General features: G+C 42.0%; 1 protein-coding gene across 3 annotated transcripts in view; it reads left to right on the forward strand.

The window, feature by feature from the left end:
• LOC137653488 (E3 ubiquitin-protein ligase TTC3-like) overlaps nt 1-23,423 on the forward strand; it is a 216,890-nt gene that overhangs the window by 92,388 nt on the left and 101,079 nt on the right. For all 3 annotated transcript variants that reach the window (XM_068386934.1, XM_068386932.1, XM_068386933.1), the window contains 4 exons: nt 1,092-1,248; nt 6,023-6,148; nt 6,371-6,494; nt 16,375-16,457. In XM_068386934.1, coding sequence (XP_068243035.1) covers nt 1,092-1,248; nt 6,023-6,148; nt 6,371-6,494; nt 16,375-16,457 — 490 coding nt within the window. The remainder of the gene's footprint in view (nt 1-1,091; nt 1,249-6,022; nt 6,149-6,370; nt 6,495-16,374; nt 16,458-23,423) is intronic.

Genomic DNA, 23,423 nt, shown 5'->3' on the forward strand with positions numbered 1-23,423 from the left:
TTCTTGTGTAGTGCCATAACCCCTGTACAACGGCCTTCTACTGTCTTGGGTAGAGTTTTTTTTGCATGTAAAGAGACATTGGCAAACTATTCTATCACATTTTACTTACTCTTGTTTTTTAGGAGTTTTTATAGTTTTTTTTTTTTTCATGTTAAGAGTTATTTTAATGTTGTAACTGTTCTTGAAATATGTTATTTCAATTGTTCATTACTTCTCTTATAGTTTATTTCTTTGTTTCCTTTCCTCACTGAGCTATTTTTCCCTGTTGGAGCTATTGGGCTTATAGCCTTTTGCTTTTCTAACTAGGGTTGTAGCTCTGCTGGTAATAAAAATAGTAATACAGATAATAATAATAACTTAGCTGGTCAGGTGAAGGACTGGGAGGTTTAGGTCCTTGATATTTTACTTAGTTATTCTCATAAATTCTGTAGGAATTTGTCTTCAGAAATGGTTTTGACAGCAACAAAATGGTGTACCAAATTGGTTTTTGCCAAGCATTATTTATAAGAATCCTGGTTTTTGTATGAGTTACTCTGCATTGCATGCCATGGTAGGAGCAGGTGATGTTCTGTTGTAAATTGCACTGAAAGTAATTCACATTGATTAATTCCTTAAAATTTATAGGCCTTCATTGCTATTTATTTTTGTTAATTAGGTTGGGTTTAATTTTATAGGCCTTCTTGGCTGTTAATTGCTTAGTTTCTCTCTCTAGGTTTATTCGGTATTACAGTACGTGAGGCCTGCTAGGTTCCGATGGGTACTGTTAAGCTCATTCTAATTAAAGGCAGGCCTTGGGTGGTTGGTTTGTGTAAATATTTAGGTTAGGTTATCGACTTTGATTAGGATCTTTCCCTTACCCACCTCCTCCTCAGTGTGGAATTTGGCTAAGTCATTGAAATAAACAGTTTTAATGATAAAATTAATTAATCTCTCTCTCTCTCTCTCTCTCTCTCTCTCTCTCTCTCTCTCTCTCTCTCTCTCTCTCTCTCTCTCTCTCTCTCTCAATAATTCTTATAAATATATTTTGTAGTATAAAGCAAATGGTATGATATAGGTTGAAGATGAACAAAAATTTTTTCATTCCTTTAAAGCATGATTGGTAAACAGACAAAGGTGGTTCTCCGCTTGAGGTACCTACTTCAGAAGGCTACTGATGACTCCTTTCCTCGCCAAAAATATATCTCAGACTGTATTCGACTTTTGGATGAAAATATTAAGACGCTTAATGAGAAGAAGCAGAAGTTATTGGTAAGTTTTGTTTCAGAAATCATTATTTAGTCAGTAATTTTCAAGTACAGTATTTTCCCTGATACTGTACTTCAGTGTGTTTTATATTTTGGGGTTCAGCATTTCAGAATTAAATGAAAAATCCCAGCTGTCCAGTTTTTGTACAGTATGCAGCAAAACTGGTGATACTTATTTTATTTATGCTTCAGACAAGCGTTGTTCTAGAGTTGCCACTTAGTATTAAATCTTATATTTCACTTTGTAATCATGTCTATGTATGAGACAATGTTTGTCACTTATGGATAATTTTTTCATGGAATAATGTTAGATTGTTAAAAAAACATTTCATGCTAAAATGATATTTCAGAGCAAAGATTAGATATGTTACTTTAGCACAAATCCCTTTATCAACGTTACTCCGCAAGAGGCAGTGAGACTAGTCTTTGAGCTGTCTGTCTAGATAGGAGGATTCAAAGTGGGGAAGAGGGTATCTAGATGGAGAACAGTTTAAGCAGAACTCCATAGTCTAATGATAACAATTTATGCATTTGGGATATGATTTCAAAGTTATTACTTATTTTTGTTTATATCATTTTGTGTATAAACCAAATGTTAACGCCATAGTTTAGACTAGAGTCAACGTTTCTTATATAATTCTAGTCTCCCATTGGATTCTTCAGTTTGAGGAAAAATAAATAAATAAAAGAGGAGATGAGCTATCTTCACGACTAGAACTACAATTAATTCTACCTTCCTCTTATTTTACTTTTACTTGCGAACAGAAGACTAAATCAGGTCAGACATATTCAGCCATACGTATTATGTGCAGAGTCTACAGAAAGACTATAACCACGTATATTAAATAATAGTAATAATAGTAATAATGATAATGATAATAATAATGATTAGCTTTTTCAAAAAGAAAGATAAAAACAAGTGTACATGGGTAAGAGTGGTAAATGGAAGAGTGGTAGAAAGGGCATTAATGGATTATGTGTTGATAACTAAAAGAATGTTTGGAAGATTGAAAGACGTGCACGTGTTTAGGGGTATGGCTAACGGTATGTATGATCATTTTTTGGTGGAAGGAAATTAGTTGTAGCAAAAGAGTGGGGGAATAGAGTAGGTAGATGTAAAAGGGAGCAAGTGAGGGTTGAAGAGCTAATAAAACGGGTTGAAAATTGCATATGACGAAGTGAAAGAAAGAGAAACTGGTAATTTAGAGGAGTGGAAGTTATTAAAGAAAGTTTTGTTGCGATTGCAAGTGATGTGTGTGGCAAGAAGTTTATTGGAGGCAGCATGAGGAAGGGCAGTGAATGGTGGAATGAAGGAGTGAAGGTAAAAGTGGAAGAGAAAAAGAAGGCTTTTGAAGAATGGCTGCAGAGTAATGGTGTGGATAAGTATGAAAGATATGGAGAGAAAAATGTGGAAGTAAAGCACAAGGTAAGTGAGGCAAAGAGGGCAGCTGACCTGAGGTTGGGTCAGGGATTGGGTCATATGAAGAGAATAAGAAGTTTTGGAAAGAAGTGAAGAGAGTAAGGAAGGCTGGTTCAAGAATTGAAGAAACATAGAAATGGAAGGTTGTTAAAAGGAGTGGAGGCAAGGAAAAGGTGGGCAGAGTATTTTGAAAGTTTACTGAATGTTGAGGATCATCATCATCACAATTATTATTATTATTATTATTACTACATACATATACCAAGGCACTTCCCCGATTTTGGGGGTTAGCCGACATCAAACAAATGAGACAAAAAAGGGGACCTCTCCTCTCTGCGTTCCTCCCAGCCTGACAACGGACTCAACCGAGTTTGGCTGGTACTGCTAGGGTGCCACAGCCTACCCTCCCCGTTATCCACCGCAGATGAATTTTCATAACGCTTAATCCCCTACTTCTGCTACCTCCGCGGTCATCCAAGGCACCTGAGGAAGCAGCATGGCCTACCGGAACTGCGTCACAATCGCTCACCATTCATTCCTATTTCTAGCATGCTCTCTTGCCTCTCTCACATCTATCCTCCTATCACCCAAAGCTTTCTTCACTCCATCCATCCACGCAAACCTTGACCTTCCTCTTGTACTTCTCCCATCAACTCTTGCATTCATTACCTTCTTTAGCAGACAGCCATTTTCCATTCTCTCAACATGACCAAACCACCTCAACACATTCATATCCACTCTAGCCGCTAACTCATTTCTTACACCTGTTCTCACCCTCACTACTTCGTTCCTAACCCTATCTACTCGAGATAATTAGCCATACTCCTTAGAACTTCGTCTCAAACATTCAATTTCTGTCTCTCCGTCACTTTCACTCCCCACAACTCCGATCCATATATCACAGTTGGTACAATCACTTTCTCATACAGAACTCTTACTCTTACCCACATTAACTCTCAACTTCCTTCTCTCACACACCCTTCCAAATTCTGTCCATTATTGGCTAAGCTTCTCTTCCGTTTTTGCAACCAGTGCAGTATCATCTGCAAATAACTGATTTACCTCCCATTCATGGTCATTCTCGTCTACCAGTTTCAATCTTCGTCCTAGCACTCGAGCATTCACCTCTCTCACCACTCCATCAACATACAAGTTAAACAACCACGGTGACATCACACATCCCTGTCTCAGCCCCACTCTCGCCGGAAACCAGTCGCTCACTTCATTTCCTATCCTAACACATGCTTTACTACCTTTGTTGATACTTTTCACTGCTTGCAACAACCTTCCACCAACTCCATATAACCTCATCACATTCCACATTGCTTCCCTATCAACTCTATCATACGCTTTCTCCAGATCCATAAACGCAACATACACCGCCTTACCTTTTGCTAAATATTTCTTGCATAACTGCCTAACTGTAAAAATCTGATTCATACAACCCCTACCTCTTCTAAAACCACCCTGTACTTCTAAGATTGCATTCTCTGTTTTATCCTTAATCCTAATAATCAGTACTCTCCCATAAAGTTTTCCAACTACACTCAACAAACTAATACCCCTTGAATTACAACACTCATGCACATCTCCCTTACCCTTATATAGTGGTACAATACAACCACAAACCCAATCTACTGGTACCATTGACAACACAAAACACACATTAAACAATCTCACCAACCAATCAAGTACAGTCACACCCCCTTCCTTCAACATGTCAGCTCTCACACCATCCATACCAGATGCTTTTCCTATTCTCATTTCATCTAGTGCTCTCCTCACATCCTCTCTTGTAATCTCTCCCATTCTCATCTCCCATTACCGGCACCTCAACACCTGCAACAGCCATTATATCTGCCTCCCTATTATCCTCAACATTCAGTAAACTTTCAAAATATTCCGCCCCACCTGTTCCTTGCCGCCTCTCCTTTTAACAACTTTACTTTTCCATATTTCACTGTCTTCAATTCTTGAACCAGCCTTCCTTACTCTCTTCACTTCTTTCCAAAACTACTACTTATTCTCTTCATATGAATGACCCAATCCCTGACCTCACCTCAGTTCAGCCGCCTCCTTTGCCTCACTTACCTTGCGCTTTAATTCATTCCAGAACTCATTCCGCTCTTTTTCACTTTTCTCACAACCTGGCCCATAAGTACTGATAAAAGCCCAACATTCCCTACCCAACTTAACCCGTACCCACATTAACCTAGATGTCATCCCTTTCCATTCCACTACTTTACCTGTCATCCATTCACTTGGCAATAAAACCACACCTTCTCTTGCTCTTCCCCTTTCAATCCCAGACACTCTACCAGACATTTCACCAAACATCACTTCACATTTCCCTTTTATCTTTGCCTTACACAAACCCAATACTGTACATCCATCCTTCTATTCCTTAACATACTTCCAATCTCGCATCTTTTACTCTATCGTACTACATTCATGCACATTCAAACACCCCAAAACTAGAGTGCGGGGAGCAGTCACTCTCCCCCCAGCTCCACCTCTTTGATGTCTCACAGGATTATAATACAGGAGAGGGGTTCCCAGCCTCCTCCTCCCGTCCCTTTAGTCACCTCTCACGACACGCAGGGATACGTTGGCGCTATTCTAATTTTTTTTTTATGCCCCCGTGGCCACAGGGGCATAATAATAATAATAATGATAATAATAATAAAGCAGAAAAAGATGCCTATACCAGGGATTGTTAAATGTAGCCTTTCCTGCAGAAAATTATTGTATGTTAAAATGAATGAACTTTAGTAAATGACTAATTGGGAAAATGAATACTGTTAAAAAAAGGTAATTTTACTTTTTTTAGTGAAATATTTGCACTTGAAAGTTTATTTTATCTGCAAACAGATCACTATAGTTCTGATCTGAGAATAATGTATTCATATACACTAACTCACGAGACCCAAATTGCTGTATGCTGAGTAGATCAACATTTTGATAGGATGTCCAAACTTGAAACAACAGAAAGTGTCCAGTTTTGGAAATTCAGGTTACTGTAGATCTGGGAAATCTTATCAATCTTTGCCCATTTTGGTAAATCAAATGATCACCATTTTATAAAGATTTTCAATTTTATCATCATCATCATCATCATTACCTCCTATACTTATTGACACCAAGGGCCTCGGTTAGATCTCGCCAGTCTTATCTATCTTTAATTCAATACATCTTCAATTTGATCACTGTAGTTTAATTTTATTTTAAGAAATTGTTTGTCAGTGCCCATGAGAGTTAAATATTTTGATCGTATATTTTTACGTGGTTCAGTTATTTTAAGTTTATATGGGCAGTTTTATTTTCAATTGTGAAAATACATGATGCATTGTTTTAACAGGAGGAAGGAAGCCAGTTCTTAGGATTAATAGCACGTGGTCGCCCACTGAATTGTTTACCAGATTTGAACATTTCCATTTCGGAGTCACTGGAAATGAATGTCATTTCATTCCTTAATATCATAATAGTAAGTAAGAGTAAGTTATTTTTTCATTTTATGAATTAATATTTGGTTTAACTCAGGATTTCCTGAAGGACCATATTTAATAGGAAATACTATGTAACATTTGTAATTTTCAAATGCCATTATATTTAAGGATAATTGCTATGCTACAGTATATGTCACAACTGTAGATTATTTTGAAATGTTAATTTCTTGCTATTAAAGAGTGCCCATTTTTACATACAGAATAGCAAAGAGGAAAATGGAACAGGCATTGGTGAGATTTTGGTGTGCACTTCAGAAGCTGTTCCTTCCACAGTTACAGCTAGTTCTTCATCAGCTGATGCACTGCCACCATCTTTGTTTGCAGGTATTACTAATGTCTTATTATAATTGTTTATGAGATCAGCTACTATAATGTGATATTTTGGGGGTATGTTTTTTATTTAACAATGTGCCTTATGTTGTAGTCGACTGTTCAAATATCCTAATCAGATGACTGCAATATTTATTTGATTTTGGAGTGTTGAAGAATTTCAATAGTGTATTTTTGTTAGGTCCCTTTTTTCTACATTTTATTCAGGAATGTTTGTTGTTTTTTTTTACATTCCTGGGCTGTTGTTTTGCATTGGTAAATGTAGTTCACACTCATGTAAGCATCTTGATCTTAAAGTCTGTGTTTTAAAGTCCAGAAGGTGGATCAACTCCATCCCAAACTATTTTAGCTGCTTATACCTGTACAGTATTTGGTAAGAACTAAATGAGAGAAGCTGCTTTTCCCTATTTGGTGAACTAAATGAGAGATAGAGATATATTGAATGGGTATTTGTTTACAAGAGCGCGCTCTCCTTTTACTCCAAAATTATGCATACCTGCAGCTCTCCTCTTTTTGTACAGTAATTAAGAGGTTCTTTAAATACTGGGATAGCAATAAATAGCAAGATATATTGCACAGGGGGGGGGGGGGGGACACATTTAGGAGGTACTAAACGATCTGGAACCAACATCGTTAACATAGTCAAACAGAGAAGTTCGTGACGTCAGCGTACATTTGGTATATTTTCAAAATATATGCTAAATTAAAAAGGGATCAATTACTAAAAGTGTCACTATTTGTGAAATGTGTATATTATATTTGATCAATATTTGATAATAAATCTTATTAAAGTGTATTTTTTAAAGAAACTATTTTGAGAGTGACTAGTTTTCCCAGACGACGTTTTGCTAAACTAACGCTATCTAATGACCACTGCTTAAGGATACCTACCAGTTTCCCGCCAATGAAAACAGTCATAAGCTGCAAAATGGTCATTCTCTTTAAAGTTTCTTTAAAAAAAAAAATATTTTTTGTCAAGTATTTACCAAATAAAATATACAATTCACAAATAATGACACAAGGAATTGATCCATTTTTAATTTAGTATATATTTTGAATGTATACCAAATGTACTCTGACGTCAGGAACTTCTCTTTGTTTGACTATGTTGACGATGTTGGTTCCAGGTCATTTAGTACCTCCTCAACCGACCTCTCCCCCTCCCCCTCCCCCCCTATGCAATATATCTTGCTATTTTTAAACAACTGACTTACCTGGTAGTTATATACTGTATATAGCTTAGTCCCTGACGTCATGGCAGAATTTCAAAACTCGCGGAAATCGCCGATTGGGTAGCCAGGTGTACCATCTGTGCGCCCTCTACCCAGGTACCTGGAACCATTCCAACTATTCCTTAGATCTTCCTTGCCGCCTCACCGATGGCATCGTTGGAATTTCGCTCGCTGTAGCCTGTTATTTGCAGTTATTTTGGTGAAGTACACTTTGGCTTTGGCTTTCGCTCGTTTTGGATTTGTTTTTTGGTACAGTATTTTCTTGGTCCTGATTAGATATTGTTGGTTTGACCCTGGCTGGTTTTGATCTCTCTTTTGATTTTTTCATAATGTCTGACTCCTCTTCGAGTATTAGGTGTGTGAGAGGTTGTAAGACCCAGCTTGCTAAAGCCTCTGTAGATTCCCACTCCATTTGTGTGAAATGTAGAGGTAAATGTTGCAAGTTGGATGATCGTTGTGATGAATGTGTAATTTTGACTGAGTGTGAGTGGTTGGAGTATGACTGCTACACTCGTAAGCTTGAAAGGGATAGGATCAGGAGAAGTAAAAGTTTGTCTCGTTCATTTAGGGATTGTTCCCCTCCCCCTGTAGTGGTAGTTCCAGATCCCACTACTGTTAGATCTAATGAGCCAACTCTTAAGGACATGATGGTGGCCATTCAAGCCCTGGGCGAGACATTGGAGTCGCTCGCAGCGGATAGGACTAAATTATGGTCCGATGTGAAGGAGTTAAAGAGTGCAAGTGTCAGTGCTAAAATCAGTGCAGTGGAGGGTGCGGCTGCTTGGACCTGTCGTTCTTTTAGCCCTAGACCTCTTCCAAGCTCCCCAATCCCTGGGAGAAGGAATGTCGACAGGCGAAGGGAGGCGAGAGGCGTTAGCTCCCGAGCAGTCGTCCCCTCGAGCGTACCTGTTGACGCTTCCCAGGACGCTCGCCCTTGCCATGGGAAAGGTGAGGTGAAAGTGTTTTCTTTTTCATTGGATGACGCAGCGCCCAGATGGGGCTGGTGTCTTTCATTGAGACCTCTCGAGGAAATTTTCCGCTGTTGAGCAGCGTCGTGTTATGATGCCTCAGGCGCCAGGTTGCAGCCATTGGAGCAGTCCGGAGCGTTTTCCTTCCTGCTCCGAGGAAAGTTCTCCTGCCAAGCGGCCATTTACTTCGGTAGGAGATTAAAGGAAGTTGGAAGATGTCAGGCGGCCATCCCATCGGTTGGAAATAAACAGTTATCGGAGGCTGGCATGATCTCTGTACATGCTCCTCTTCCCCCTTCGGATTGGTACTTGTCTTCTGAACATTCTGCAGTTTCCTTGAGCGACGTGGAGGGAGAACTAGTTGAGGAAGCAGCGTCTCCTGTTTGTCCACAGTAACAAGTTGCTCCGAACTGAAGCGTACAGCAAGATATGCAGCAGAAACTCCTCCCTCATGAAGGTCTGGCAGCCCACAGACAAGAAAAGAGTTGCTCAACAAGATGCCGAGCGTCAAGAATCTTCACGCCTTGACGCCAAGCCTCAGAAAGCCAAGTGTCGAAAGGTTGAACATCATGCCAAGTGTCGGGAAGCTGGAAGTCATGACGCCGAGCGTCAAGAAGTTGGACGTCGGGACGCTGAGCGTCAAAACCTCGGACGTCATGAAACCGAACGTCGAGAACACTGACGTCATGGCTCCGAGCGTCAAGTTTTGGAACACCGTGACGCCAGGCGTCCTGATATTGGACGCCATGACGCCAGAAGTCATGATAAAAAGGTGTTGACTCTGAGGAAACAGGATGTCTCTACTTCGATACGATACCTGTCAGAAGAAGGGAACAACGATTGTCACCTTTCCCCTAGTTAGCCCTCAGAGGAGGTGTCGGAAGAAGAGGACCCGAAGAACCAACATTCGTCGGCAGACTTGAAAAGACTTTGAGAGTTTTTTCTGAAGTTTTTCCTGAAAACTTTGTTCCTGTTGCTTCTTGTTCCCCGCCTTCAGAGTTTACGCTCGGGAAAGCTTCGAAGGAGTCCCATTTTATGAAGATGGTGTTGTCTCGCTCTTCTAAGAGAGCCTTAAAGATAATGGGGGACTGGATGCAATCTAAGAAGGACCAGGGAAAAACTACTTTTTCCTTTCCCCCGGCCAGATTAGCATCCAGATCGAGCGTTTGGTACGAGGCTGGAGAAGCTCTCGGCCTTGGGAGTCCCTGCCTCTGCCCAAGGGGACTTCTCGAGTCTGGTGGATGCCCCTCGTCGTACAGCCATGAGGAGAACTAAAGTGTTTTGGTCGACTTCGGAGTTGGATCACCTTCTCAAAGGCATTTTCAGAGCCTTTGAGGTGTTTAATTTCCTCGACTGGACTCTAGGAGCCTTGGGGAAAAAGTTGTATTCATTGAAGGATGTGGACACAGAAGGCCTCGTCCACATTATGTCTTGTATGGACAAGGCTTTGAGAGATGGGTCCAACGAGTTAGCGGCTCTTTTCTCGGTGGGTGTCCTGAAAAGAGCCCAAATGTGCGCTTTTTTGGCAAATGGGGTTACGCCCATGCAGAAGTCGGAGTTACTGTATGCACCTCTTTCTTCGCTCCTTTTCCCGCAAGAACTGGTCAGAGAAGTCTCTTTCGCGTTAGCCCAAAAGGCCACACAGGATTTATTGTCTAAGACAGCAAGGGAGGGTCTGCCTACATCCTTCTCGAGTTGTAAGCCTAAGGAGGAAGCACCATCCCATCAGTTTTCTCAGCCCTTTTGGGGGAAAACCTTCTTCAGAGGTAGTACCAGACCCGAGGGAAGGAGAGCGAAGAGGAGAGGCTCGAGACTAGGTCGAAGCAGGGTCTGACTGCATTCGCCTTTAGACAGTGGTAGGAGCCAGACTAACCAACTTTTGGCAAGTATGGGAGAGGAGAGGAGCAGACCTTTGGTCCGTCCAGTTACTCAAGGTGGGATACAAAATCCCTTTCATAGGAAAACCTCCTTTTGTAGTAACTCCGATAGACCTCTCGGCCAGATACAGAGAAGAATCAAAGATAAGGCGATGCAACAGCAAATGTCGCTCTTATCAGAGAAGGAGGCAATAGAGAGGGTACGAGATTTAGGGTCACCAGGATTTTACAACCGCTTGTTCCTGGTTCCCAAGAACTCGGGGGGATGGAGACCAGTCCTGGATGTGAGTTCACTCAACGTCTTCGTACGGAAGACAAAGTTCACTATGGAAACAACGAAATCAGTCCTAGCAGCAGTCAGAAAGGACGACCGTATGGTCTCGTTAGACCTTCAGGATGCGTATTTTCACATCCCCATCCATCCGGACTTCAAGAAATACCTGAGGTTCATGTACAAAGAGGAGGTACAGTATTCCAGTTTCGGGCTCTTTGTTTCGGCCTAAGGAAAGCGCCCCAAATCTTTACAAAGTTAATGTCAAATGTAGCAGGAATGCTGCATTCAAGAGGTATGAGGGCCTCTCTGTATCTGGACGACTGGCTCCTCAGAGCTCATTCCTACGATCGCTGCTTGGAGGATCTGCAGATGACGTTGAATTTATCAGAGGAACTGGTTCTTCTGATAAACAGGGACAAGTTGCAACTGATGCCATCCCAAGAGATTCTGTACTTGGGGATAGAGATTCGGAGTCGAGCTTTTCGGGATTTTCCGTCTGCCTCAAGTTTGGCGACAGCAAAAAGGGTCGGTGAAATTCATGCCTTCAACAAAAATGTAGGTTTTAGAGATAACAAGACTATCTACTCCTTACAGCTAGGTTTTCTTGCTAAGAACGAACGCCCTTCACAACCCTGGCCCAAAGCTTTTGAGATTCCGAACCTTTCAGATTTGGGTGGAGAGGAGTTGGAGAAGGTCCTGTGTCCAGTAAGAGCCCTGAAGTTCTACCTGGAAAGAATGAAGAATTTACGGGGTAAGTCAGAAGCACTTTGGTGCTCAGTCAAAAAGCCTTCGCTACAAATGTCTTAAGAATGCGCTATCCTTCTTCATCATGCTCTTAATAAGGGAAGCTCATTCACATTGTAGTGAGGCTGACCTCAAGCTTTTGAAGGTGAAGGTACATGAGGTTAGAGCTGTAGCAACCTCTGTAGCCTTCAAATAGAATAGGTCCTTGCAGAGCATCATGGACACAACATTCTGGAGGAGCAAATCTGTGTTTGCCTCACACTATCTGAAACAAGTTCAGACTCTTTACGAGGACTGCTACACCCTGGGACCATTCGTAGCAGCAGGTGCAGTAGTGGGGGAAGGATCTACCACTACATTCCCATAACCTAATACCCTTTTTCTTCCCTTGGAACTGTTGTGGTTTTATGGTTGTTCGTGGAGATTGGACGCAGTCTTCCACAATCATTGATTTGCAGTCAGGTGGTCAGCTTGTTCCTTGGGAGTGCCTGGAACAAGGGTATTGGTGGAGGTCCTGTCACATAAAGGCTATACACTGGTTTGACAGCTCCTAGAGGTCTTCAGCCCCCTGGGTGGATCGCTGGATCTCTTAAGGAAAGCGGACATAATGAGGCAGGAGTTCATTGAAGTCAGATTCCTTAACAGGTACGAACCCTTAAGCTTGTTTATTAACTCTTAGGTAAATTCCAACAATGTTGGCTGTCTCTAACCCTCCACTAAAGGTGTCAATCAGCTATCTATAACTACCAGGTAAGTCAGATGTTTAATGATATTTTCTTAATAGAATGAATTTTTGAACATACTTACCTGGTAGTTATATATATTTTAGTTCCCACCCTCCTCCCCTCTAGACACCAAGGACATAGAAGATCTGAGGAATAGTTGGAATGGTTCCAGGTACCTGGGTAGAGGGCGCACAGAGGGTATACCTGGCTACCCAATTGGCGATTGCCGTGAGTTTTGAAATTCTGCCATGAAGTCAGGGACTAAGCTATACAGTGGTACCTCTACATACGAATTTAATTCGTTCCACAACCGACTTCGGATGTAGAAACGAATTTTCCCATAAGAATACATGGTAATTCAGTTAATTCGTTCCTCAGCCTAAAAACCCATAATAAATCCTTAATAAATGGGTACACATAATTACACATAACAATAACATAACTGCATAATATGAAAGAAGCATGTAAAAAAGGGATTTTGACGAAGGAAAAATCTATTTCTGGGAAGAGGCCTGTGACGCCCGGTGAGAAAGGTCCTTCCTTATACCTTTCCTAATATAAATCTTCCAAATATACTAGAGAAAGATAAAAGCATGGAATGCAGAGGTTACAACCCTCGCGCGAACACCTTGTAGGTGTCGTGTATTAAACAAAGGCGTGTGAAAAACCACTATTCACAGGTTGTCTTCCATTTAGATAATCCCTTCATCAATGGGGAGGGCCGCGACAGGCCCTAGAGAACATAGTTGAACTCCCCAACGACACCTACCACGCGCGCCCTCTAGGGCATCCTTCTGATATTGGACTTGCAAACAAGTCGAGTTTTTTGGGCACAGTGTTTTTTTCGAAGAGTTTCTCGTTATTTCAACATGACTGACGTTGCTACTTCACCCTTACCAATGTTAAGTACCATAGTTTGTTTTGGCAGCTTTTGGCAGTACCGGGCATTTGTTCTGTTTCCAATATGGTGGTTTTACTTTTGGAAGCGATTGTCCTGCCGAGGTATCGGCAGCCATTTTGGGTATGTTCGCTTCGGTAATTTTCTAGTTATTTTTGCCCATCTGGTACTCTGTCAGCTAGGTTATATCACTTACGTTTTATGGCCTTTTGTGTTATCATTAATTATTATTAGTTTTTACTATGGTATTTATTTGCTTGCAAGTCCAATTTGGACCTACGAAGAATAGCGATTTAAAGATAGAGTTTTAAAGTATAGTAGCGATTTAAAGTTTAGCGATTTAGTCTGTTAATTTGTACCCAGGAGGGTTCGTTTTAGACTATATCCTTGTTTATTTGTTACGTTGTCGTTATTCTTCGTTATTACTATTACTAAGAAAAAGCAATCAATTTTATTAATTTTCTTATTTTATTGTGTGATGTTAGTTTTTATTATGTAACCTTGAGAGCGAAAGCATAGAGTGCTCGTTTCCTGTTCTACAGGTATGAGTTTTCCTTTCTCTCGTTTTCTTTGAGTAAGAGAGGTGAATTTCCCGTTCTCCGTTTTTATACGATCACGAGTTATTCAGGCCTCCTCTCAGTATCAGAGTTGATGATAGTACGTTTAATATTATAAACGATTTATTGATGTGGTTACTGTTAATATAGCTAACACTATTATTAGGTACGTTAGTGTATGAGTCATTAATTGGGGTCGTTTTATACAGACACCCTTAGCTCCGCCTTGAGTTATGCTTAGCTCCGCCTTGAGTTATGCTCCGCTATAATGGATACTCATTGGGTGAGAACTAGTTATCGTTCCGGAGCAGATTTTTGGAGTGCAACGGTGAAATCCGGCACTCGGACTCCGGCTGAAGCCTTTTACACACGAACCTTTGTCATGTTTGATCACAATTACACCGTTACGGCCCCCGTTTTCATCGTATCTCCGGCTTCACTGGAGATAACTCATTCATTGAGGTTAATGTTATCGTACCGGAGACGGTCACGATATCACGATGACGGGCCTTTGCTACCGGACCTCCGGTACAAACAGAGATCAAGCAGGCGTCCAGAACCGGAGTTAACAGTGTGATACCGATGAAGTTTAGAAAGATAATTATAAAGAAATAATAAATAAAAAATGTGTTTTATTGCCACTTTACCTTAGAGACAGGCTAACGCAGGTGTAGGATTTGCTACGCCAGGAGGAGATGGACGATCGGCGAGAAGGTAGACATGGTGTTAACATGTTCTCTCTCTCTCTCTCTCTCTCTCTCTCTCTCTCTCTCTCTCTCTCTCTCTCTCTCTCTCTCTCTCTCTCTTTTTGTTCTTCTTCACTGTTAGTGTTAGAGACGTCTATTAATTTTTTCTGAGAGAGAGAGAGAGAGAGAGAGAGAGAGAGAGAGAGAGAGAGAGAGAGAGAGAGAGAGAGAGATAGATAGATAGATAGATAGATTAAACAAAAATGTGTTGTGTACATATGAATTTTAACAGTGTTAACGAGTTGAAAGACAGTTAACTGTAACTAAAAAAACAATATCAGCGAATCTGAATTCCTTTATTAACTAAAACAAATATTGATACAAACACACTCGTGTGCGTATGCGCAAACACACACACGCATGAGGAGACACGATCGACGAGGAGGTAGAGATGGTGACTGCGATAACATACCGTAACTTACACTACGGAAATTTTAATCTAACTTAGCTTATTTATTTTTTTTTATTTTTATATTTCATATTTTTTACATTTTTTTTCTTTTGATTATTTATTTTCATCACTTTCAGTGACGAGTTACGGTATGTTATCGCAGTCACCATCTCTACCTCCTCCCCGACCGTCTCTCTTACTGTGTAGCAATTCTTGCACCTGTGTGTGTGTGTTTTTGCATACGCACACGAGTGTGTTTGTATCAATATTTGTTTTAGTTAATAAAGGAATTCAGATTATCTGTTATTACTTTCTTAGTTACATTTGTTTTTCAACTCGTTGACGCTGTTAAAAATCATATGTTACTTTAAACACATTTTTGTTTAATCTCTCTCTCTCTCTCTCTCTCTCTCTCTCTCTCTCTCTCTCTCTCTCTCTCTCTCTCGGAAAAAAAAATAATAGACGTATCTAGCACTATAACAGCGAAGACGAACGAAGAGAGAGAGAGAGAGAGAGAGAGAGAGAGAGAGAGAGAGAGAGAGAGAAAGAATTTTATTTAAAGAACATGTTAATGCTATGTTTAGAGAGAAACAGAAAAAGAGAGAAGTCTTATTTAAAAGAGCTTGTTAATGCTATCATGGTTTTCTTTGCTTCACTTTTTTCTTTCATTCTGTTCATCACGCTGGCCCTTCTCACAAATGATCATTGCCAACAATCTCTTTGTCCTTTATCCCTATCAACAAAAGGCGTTCTATCTCTTCCAGGGTATTGCTACGATGTCTTGTAACAATGGTGATCCCCTTCAATGGTTATTTGCTTTAATGGCTGCCTTCAGCTTGATGATCCTCGAGATCATAGGCCTATTCCGGCTATATTGTTTAGCCATACAGTATCACTCGCATGCACACTGCTCTCATGTTTTTCTATAATTTCTTGCTTCAATTCTAATGAAAGAATTTCCTTCTTCCCGTACTGAAACTTAGTTTCTTAGGCACCATGATTATAGGTAAAATCAAAAAGGAAATGTGAGAAAAGGAAGAAAATAAGCACTGTTAATAACAGACCAAACAGAGGACAACCACACGATACACACAAGAACAGAGAACTGAGCACTCAACGCTCAATGGCGTAATGTTTACTTCGTATGTTGGAGCAACACTTTGGATGTCGAGGCAGAAATTTGGTCGAATTTTACTTCGTATGTTGGGACATTCGTATGTAGAGGTACCACTGTATATATAACTACCAGGTAAGTTTGTTCAAAAATTTATTTTATTATGAAAATATAATTTTTTGCTTTCCCTGTATTTAAAGAACCTCCTAATTACTGTACAAAAAGAGGAGAGCTGCAGGAATGCATAATTTTGGAGTAAATGGAGAGCGCGCTCTTGTAAACAAATACCTATTGAATGATTTGTTTTGTAATATTTAACCTTATTATTTTTTATTTGTTTTATGTTAGATGACCCTGGTAATGAAAAGGTAAAGAACATTTCCAGTCCCAGTCAGGAACATGAGAGAGACATTTTGGATTCACAGATGAAGGCAAGTCCCATTTCTTTTATTGTACTATAGATAGAAATATATTATCGCTTTCCTATTATAATCTTCCACTATAAACAGTGTTTAGATATAGAGGAGTGGTTATATTTAGTAGTAATTCTTGACTAACAAAATTAAATGTCAAGGAATGGGGTACTGTACAGTATAGACAAGACACTACTTGTTATATTTTTTTCTTTATCCCCCATTATAGTTCTGTTGTTGTTTTGAGTGTTCCAGTCATATTTATGAAACTTGAATGTTCTTTCTGTTTTTTATATTATGAGATTAGTGAAAGTTTGAATTTAGAATGCTCGCACTCGCTTCATTATAAGGTTGCTTCTGCCTTTTCTGTAAGTGCTAATTTTACTATTGTTCTGTTAAGTTGAATAAATTAAATTCTCTCTGACATCCTTGTAATGCCTGCCAGGTTACCACTTTCCCCTTTGAATCTGTTGAAGTAAGCCTCAGAGTGCTGGATTCTGCTAGATTTCTTCACTTTGCCTCCAAGGATTAAGATGATCTTTTTGGTGCATTTTTATCTTTTCCTATAATTTTTGTCTTTTAATACAGTAGGTCAACTCTAATTTTTTCCCTTCCTTTATCAATTTCCTATGTCAAGGTCTTGTCCAAATAAAGCTTTATTCCTATGTGTATACAAACTCCCGAGTCATTTATATGGGGTTATTCCTAGTCTTATTCATTACAACCAGACAGTGAAAGAAAATTGATTACATCATACAGCGTTGCTAAACAACCACTGCGCATGTGGCCCAAAAAGCCTGTTCATAACGCTTGGTTGTTTCCTCACAACACTCCTGGTAGCGAAGTTTAGAGGATATACTTTAACTTCCTCTCTACAATCGAGACTTTTACATTCTACTCCCTTACCCTTTTAGTGTGTAGTGGTTGTGACTTATGTGTCTTTTCTTTATTCACAGTCACTTGGGTTACTATTCATTATCTGTGAGTTACTAGTGAGTGCTCTATGTCTAGTAAGACTCTGAATTTGCGTTCTTGCCTCAGTCAGGATGGCTACCCTTGTGGTATTGTCATGAGCCAGCCAGAAGTAGATTCGCATCCCTTTTGTCTCTCTTGCTTAGACAAGAGATGTTCACTAAAATCACCATGTAAGTACTGTAGAGAATGGACATTCTCACAATGTGGGAAATATTATTTTCGTCTCAGGAAACTAAGTAAGATTTTTGGGCTCAGGCCATGTCATCCTGATGGAAGTTCCTTCATAGTAACTTCCTAGATTATATTTAACTACAGTGATATATCCCAGAGAATTTTACTTAAGGTATCCAGAATTCCAACTCCTGGCGCGAATATCCTAGGCTTTCGCCTTAAGGGATATCGCATATTATCAGAGGGCGTATTCTTGACACGCCACATAGCTATCTACACCCCTAATAGCGTTTATGCTTCGAGAGGGGAAAGTGGCAAGAATTGTAGGTGGGCCATTATTAAGGCAACGCTCCTACATGTACTATAGTTGGGCGCCAGTATGACGTCACGTCCCGGCGGCATCTTGTCATTCTTTCTCAAGTAGCGTACCTAGCTCAGTGTTTTTCCTGTGCTTTTTGCTATTTTGGATTATCTTTACTGCTATGATGCTTTCACCAGCTTCATCTGCCTCTGGAAAGTTGAGTATTATCTTTAATTTGTATAAACGTAAGCTCTTGCCAGTTTTTCTCTTCGATTAAAGTCGTAATTATCGTAACAAGAGCTGTTGCCTAACCAGATGGCGTCTTTATGCATGTGCCATTTAGTTAGCCAGAACGACATTCCCGGTATATATTCGCTTTAATAAATTTTGCTATTTAGCAATTTTAGCTTGGAAATTTTATGTTATGCCGATTGTACAGTGGATTTGGCAATTTATTTACCGAGCCTCACTAGTGCTAGGCTAGGCTTCCTAGCCTAGGCACCTTCATTTACTTTCATGCATGATATAGTTTTCTTAGTGTGTTAATTTATTGAAGCTTTAGGCAATATTTTATACATATAAGATATTACTGTATATAAATTTTCCTCTTCCAAGATAGTATACGAGAGTGTTTCGGTGACCGATTCTCACCGCGCCTAGGCTACTAGCGTAGGGGCTTTAGTATACTTTCATACATGTCCCCGATTGCCCTTGTATCGTCTTACTAAGTGGAGACTGACACCACCTATTCTTTTTAAGACAATACTAATCAGACTGACACCTCCTATTCTTTTTAAGATGATACTAATCTCCTTGGGAGATTTAAGAGCAGTCTCTCTCCCTCTGAGTTAGCCTAAACTAACCCTAGTCGTCTTTACCGTAAATTTTATTTGGGTAAATCTAAGCTAGGGTGTTTCTGTTCCTTCCCTCAACCGCAGAGGCCGGTTTTGAGTTTAAGACAGAACATCAGAGTATTTGTCTGTGATCGGTGGCAGTCTTTCTTGGTGAATTGAATTCCTAAGTCAGGTTAGGCTACCGATGCAGGAGACTAGACCTCCCTAGGCCTCACCTGAAAGCATTATTTGATATGATGCCTTCTCCCTGCGGCCTAGCAGACGTCCTGTGCCGGCAGAACCTAAGCTGAAGAATTGAATTCTTCTCTTGCCCAGGGTCTCCGACAGTAGACTCTGTTCATAACACCTGAGACAGCGGCGTGGGTGCTGCCGTCTCACCCTATTAGGCTAACCCCAGACTAGGGAATTGAATTCCCTGGCCCCTTGGGGTTATTCTTACACTGGAACTGAGCCTTTTTAGATGGGGTAGAACCTGCCGGCTACTACCTCACCTACAGGACCCTCACCCCTCCCCTTGCTGTCCTTTAGTGATGGCCTAGCCTTCACACATCTTGGCCACCATTCTACATTCGACCCTAGTGCGGGTAGATTGTTGGATTGGCTCGGGTTCTCTGTCGGCTGCCGGCAGAGATTCCCCCACCCTAGCGAGTGTTCTTCAGTGTTCTCTTGGTCAGCCTTCCATAACCCTGCCGGCTGGTACCGGCCGGGTTGTGGTTGGATGGAAACCCGAATGTAATTCCCCCTTCCATATGAACCCTCATTCTGGATGGAGGGCTGCAAGGCTGAGCCTTTGCTTCCCCCTCCTATCCATGCTTTCTCTCTCTCTGTCAACAAGTATTCTGGGCCTAGCTGCCGGTGGCCGGCGGGACTGTGGACCGCCGTCAGGTTGCACTGCCGCCGAATGTTATAGGTTGCCGATGATCGGCGACCCAATAATGGCCGGCACACACCGGCCGGCCGCCGGCAGCCGGTCGAATGTTTGTCTGACGACATCTCACTCACCTCCGGCTGCTGGGGGGAACTGCCGAATGTCGGTAACCCCCTGGCTGCTGGCGATATGCAACTGCCAGCGGTCTGTCACCTACTACCACTAGAAGGCAGTGCACCTTCTTAAACCCAGGAACTACCATGCCGGCGCATGCCGGCAGGTACTACAGTATATGGCCGTGGAGTGGTCAGTAAAAAATTGCGATATTGACTATACTGCAATAAATAATCACTGTAAGGTCTGTACGGTAGCCCATATATTTTCCAACGTACAAGGTGTTTCATGGGCAGCCTATTGTGAGACCACTTGTTAAAGAAAGCGATTCTTTTTTAAAAAATTCAGTGATCTCTATATTCAATCCCCAATATTGAATTCCTGAAGACGGTGTTATGTTACACCTTCATATATCCTGAGTATAAATGTCTTCTTTAATAATTCTATCCTAGAATGCCCGAGATTCAATATTGAGGGAGGTCATAGCAATTGGCTGAACAGGAAGCACACGTAGGAGTCTTTCCTCTTTCCTTTCTAGCTTACCTATCCTAAGCTAAAATATACATAACATTGTATGATGAATTTTGTAAGATAATTCACCGAATACCCATCCGCCTTTCCTTTGTTTACAGGAGGAGCATCCCGAGTGCGGGAACCATTTCTGCAGTAAGAACTTCTGCGGCCATGGAATGTGCAGGACCCACGCGCGCTACGCGACGACGAAGGACTCTCTTAAGTATTGGGACCTCCAGGTATGTGACATATGTTTCAATCTGGTTACTGAGGCTTTTGATGACCAAAAGTCAACTGAGTCAAGGGATGCAGCAAGAGAGAAGCTGCGTAAATGGGTCGGGTTTTCAAAAGAATGCCACTGGCCCATACCTTCCTAACGAAAGGATGAGAGTTTGTCTTTTCCCTAGGGCATCTTCGGATGCAGTTATCCCTCAACAAGGTCTGCAGTAAGAACTTCTGCGGCCATGGAATGTGCAGGACCCACGCGCGCTACGCGACGACGAAGGACTCTCTTAAGTATTGGGACCTCCAGGTATGTGACATATGTTTCAATCTGGTTACTGAGGCTTTTGATGACCAAAAGTCAACTGAGTCAAGGGATGCAGCAAGAGAGAAGCTGCGTAAATGGGTCGGGTTTTCAAAAGAATGCCACTGGCCCATACCTTCCTAACGAAAGGATGAGAGTTTGTCTTTTCCCTAGGGCATCTTCGGATGCAGTTATCCCTCAACAAGGTCTGCAGTAAGAACTTCTGCGGCCATGGAATGTGCAGGACCCACGCGCGCTACGCGACGACGAAGGACTCTCTTAAGTATTGGGACCTCCAGGTATGTGACATATGTTTCAATCTGGTTACTGAGGCTTTTGATGACCAAAAGTCAACTGAGTCAAGGGATGCAGCACGAGAGAAGATGCGTAAATGGGTCGGGTTTTCAAAAGAATGCCACTGGCCCATACCTTCCTAACGAAAGGATGAGAGTTTGTCTTTTCCCTAAGGCATCTTCGGATGCAGTTATCCCTCAACCTCAAGCTGAGATCCCCCTCGTCCAGATTCTGATAAAATGTGAAGTTTTGGATGCTGTGAAGGACATCCAGCTAGAAGACAATATGTTGGTAGTTTCCGAGGAGACGGAACGGAGTCTTCTAGCAGAAGAGCAGGAACAGGAGTCTGTCTGTCTTACCTCCTAAGGGCGACGATGAAGGCAACAAAATTATTTCGGTTTCATCGGCTCCGGTGGCTGAGCCCTTCCTGTCGACCTCCTCTGCCCCCCAATTGGACACAATAAGTCACACCCTAACATCTCTCCTGTCTATGTTTCAGGACAAGAAGAAGGAATCATCTGAGAAAGAAGCTTCGCTTCGGACCGAGATGCACCAGCTCGTGACTTCCCGTTTAGCCCCGAAGAAGCTAAACGTTAAGGACCTTCCCCCTTTCTCGGATGTCAACCCTTAGAGGTATGCTGAACACATGCTTATTTCAGTAGGGAAGATCTTCCTCTGTGACTAACTGGGTATGGTCCCAGTAGAGGACATCCAGTTCTGGCCCAGCAAAGGGGCCTATCCTGATTGTTACGTTCGTCTGGGAATGGAACCTCCCTTGAAAGAGGAGACAGACCCGAAGGAGGTCATAATACTTGACCTCCCCAAAGCCCAAGCTTTGTTCACCAGTACCTTGAAAGAGAGGGCCTTCACTAGCTCCAAGGTACCGGCTCTCAGCAAGAAGCACCCGTCCTTCATTGCTGCTTCTTCCCGTGCCTTCCCCTTTATGGAAAAAGGGTTCAAGGCAGCCTTAAAGGCAGTCGAGGCAGGGAAACCTTGCCCCACGTTTGAAGAGTGTAGACCATTTTCCCTTGCCCTACCATCAGATGATGCAGACTGGAAGGATGTCTAGAGCACCTTCTCAGTCGGGAAGTTGGAGGCTGACATTGCCGGACGTTAGTTATGAGAAGACCTCCCTAAGTTGTCAGACTTCCTCCTGCGCAGGGAGTAGGAAACGAAGGAAAGACTTGCTGCCTCTATGTCCCTGCAGACTGGATTAGAGACAATGGCAAGTGTTCCAGAAACCCCAGACATGTACATGGTCTTTGCCAAAGCTCATTTGGCAATAGTCACCAAAGACTTGTACAACTTTATCAAGGCCAGACGGGCTTGTAGAGAGTTCGTGTTCGCCTCGGCTGCGGTGAGGCACGAACCAAGGAAGCTGATAGCTTCCAACATCTGGGGAAAAGACCTCTTCCCAAACGAAGCGGTCAAAGAGGTTGTCGACAAAGCTGCCACGGAGAATAGGAATCTTCTCCAAAAGTGGGGCTTGTTGACCAAGAGAAAGTTTTCCAGTGAGGAGGGTCCCCAACCCAAAAGGAAGACCAAGCGACCTAGAGTGCCCTCTTGCCCACCTCGACAACAACAACTTCCCGTGGCCACGGTGTCCCAGACGGTGACACAACCACCTATCATGTTTCAGCTGGTGCCCCAACAAGTAGCGACATAGTCATCTGTTTTTGCCCCAGCCTTTGAAAGGCAATCTACGACCTTTCGGCAGAAGTCTCGAGGTTCCTTTCGAGATTCCTCTAGTAGATGCCCCTCTAGAAGCAGAGGCACCAAAGGTGGACGTAGGCAAGGAGGCAAGTCCTCCAACCAGCACTCAAAGTGAGATGCTTCCGGTAGGAGGGAGGCTTCTCTTTTTCCGGGATTGTTGGACCTTCAATCCCTGGGCCCACAGCCTAATCAAGAACGTACTGGGGTGGAGTTGGAACACAACTCCACCAACTTTCCCTATATTCTTCCAACACTCAACCCCCATTCTGGAAGAATATGTCCAAGAACTCTTAGACAAGAGAGTTGAAAGGAGGGCAAAGTCCGTCAAATTCTAAGGAAGGCTGTTCTGTGTTCCGAAGAAGGATTCGAAAAAGCTCAGAGTCATTCTGGACTTGTCACACTCAACTAGTTCATAGTGAACCACAAGTTCAGGATGCTTACTCTTCAACACATAAGGACCCTACTGCCCAAACAGGCTTGCACAGTCTCCATCGACAGGGCGGACGCATATTGGCATGTCCCGATCAATCGACAAGTTTCCTCCTACCTAGGATTCAAGCTACAAAAGAGACAATACGTCTTCAGAGCCATGCCCTTCGAACTAAACATAGCCCCAAGGGTATTCACAAAGCTTGCGAACGCAGTCATTCGTCAA

Source organism: Palaemon carinicauda, chromosome 14 (genome assembly GCF_036898095.1).
Source record: "Palaemon carinicauda isolate YSFRI2023 chromosome 14, ASM3689809v2, whole genome shotgun sequence".
Classification (NCBI taxonomy): Eukaryota; Metazoa; Arthropoda; class Malacostraca; order Decapoda; family Palaemonidae; genus Palaemon; species Palaemon carinicauda.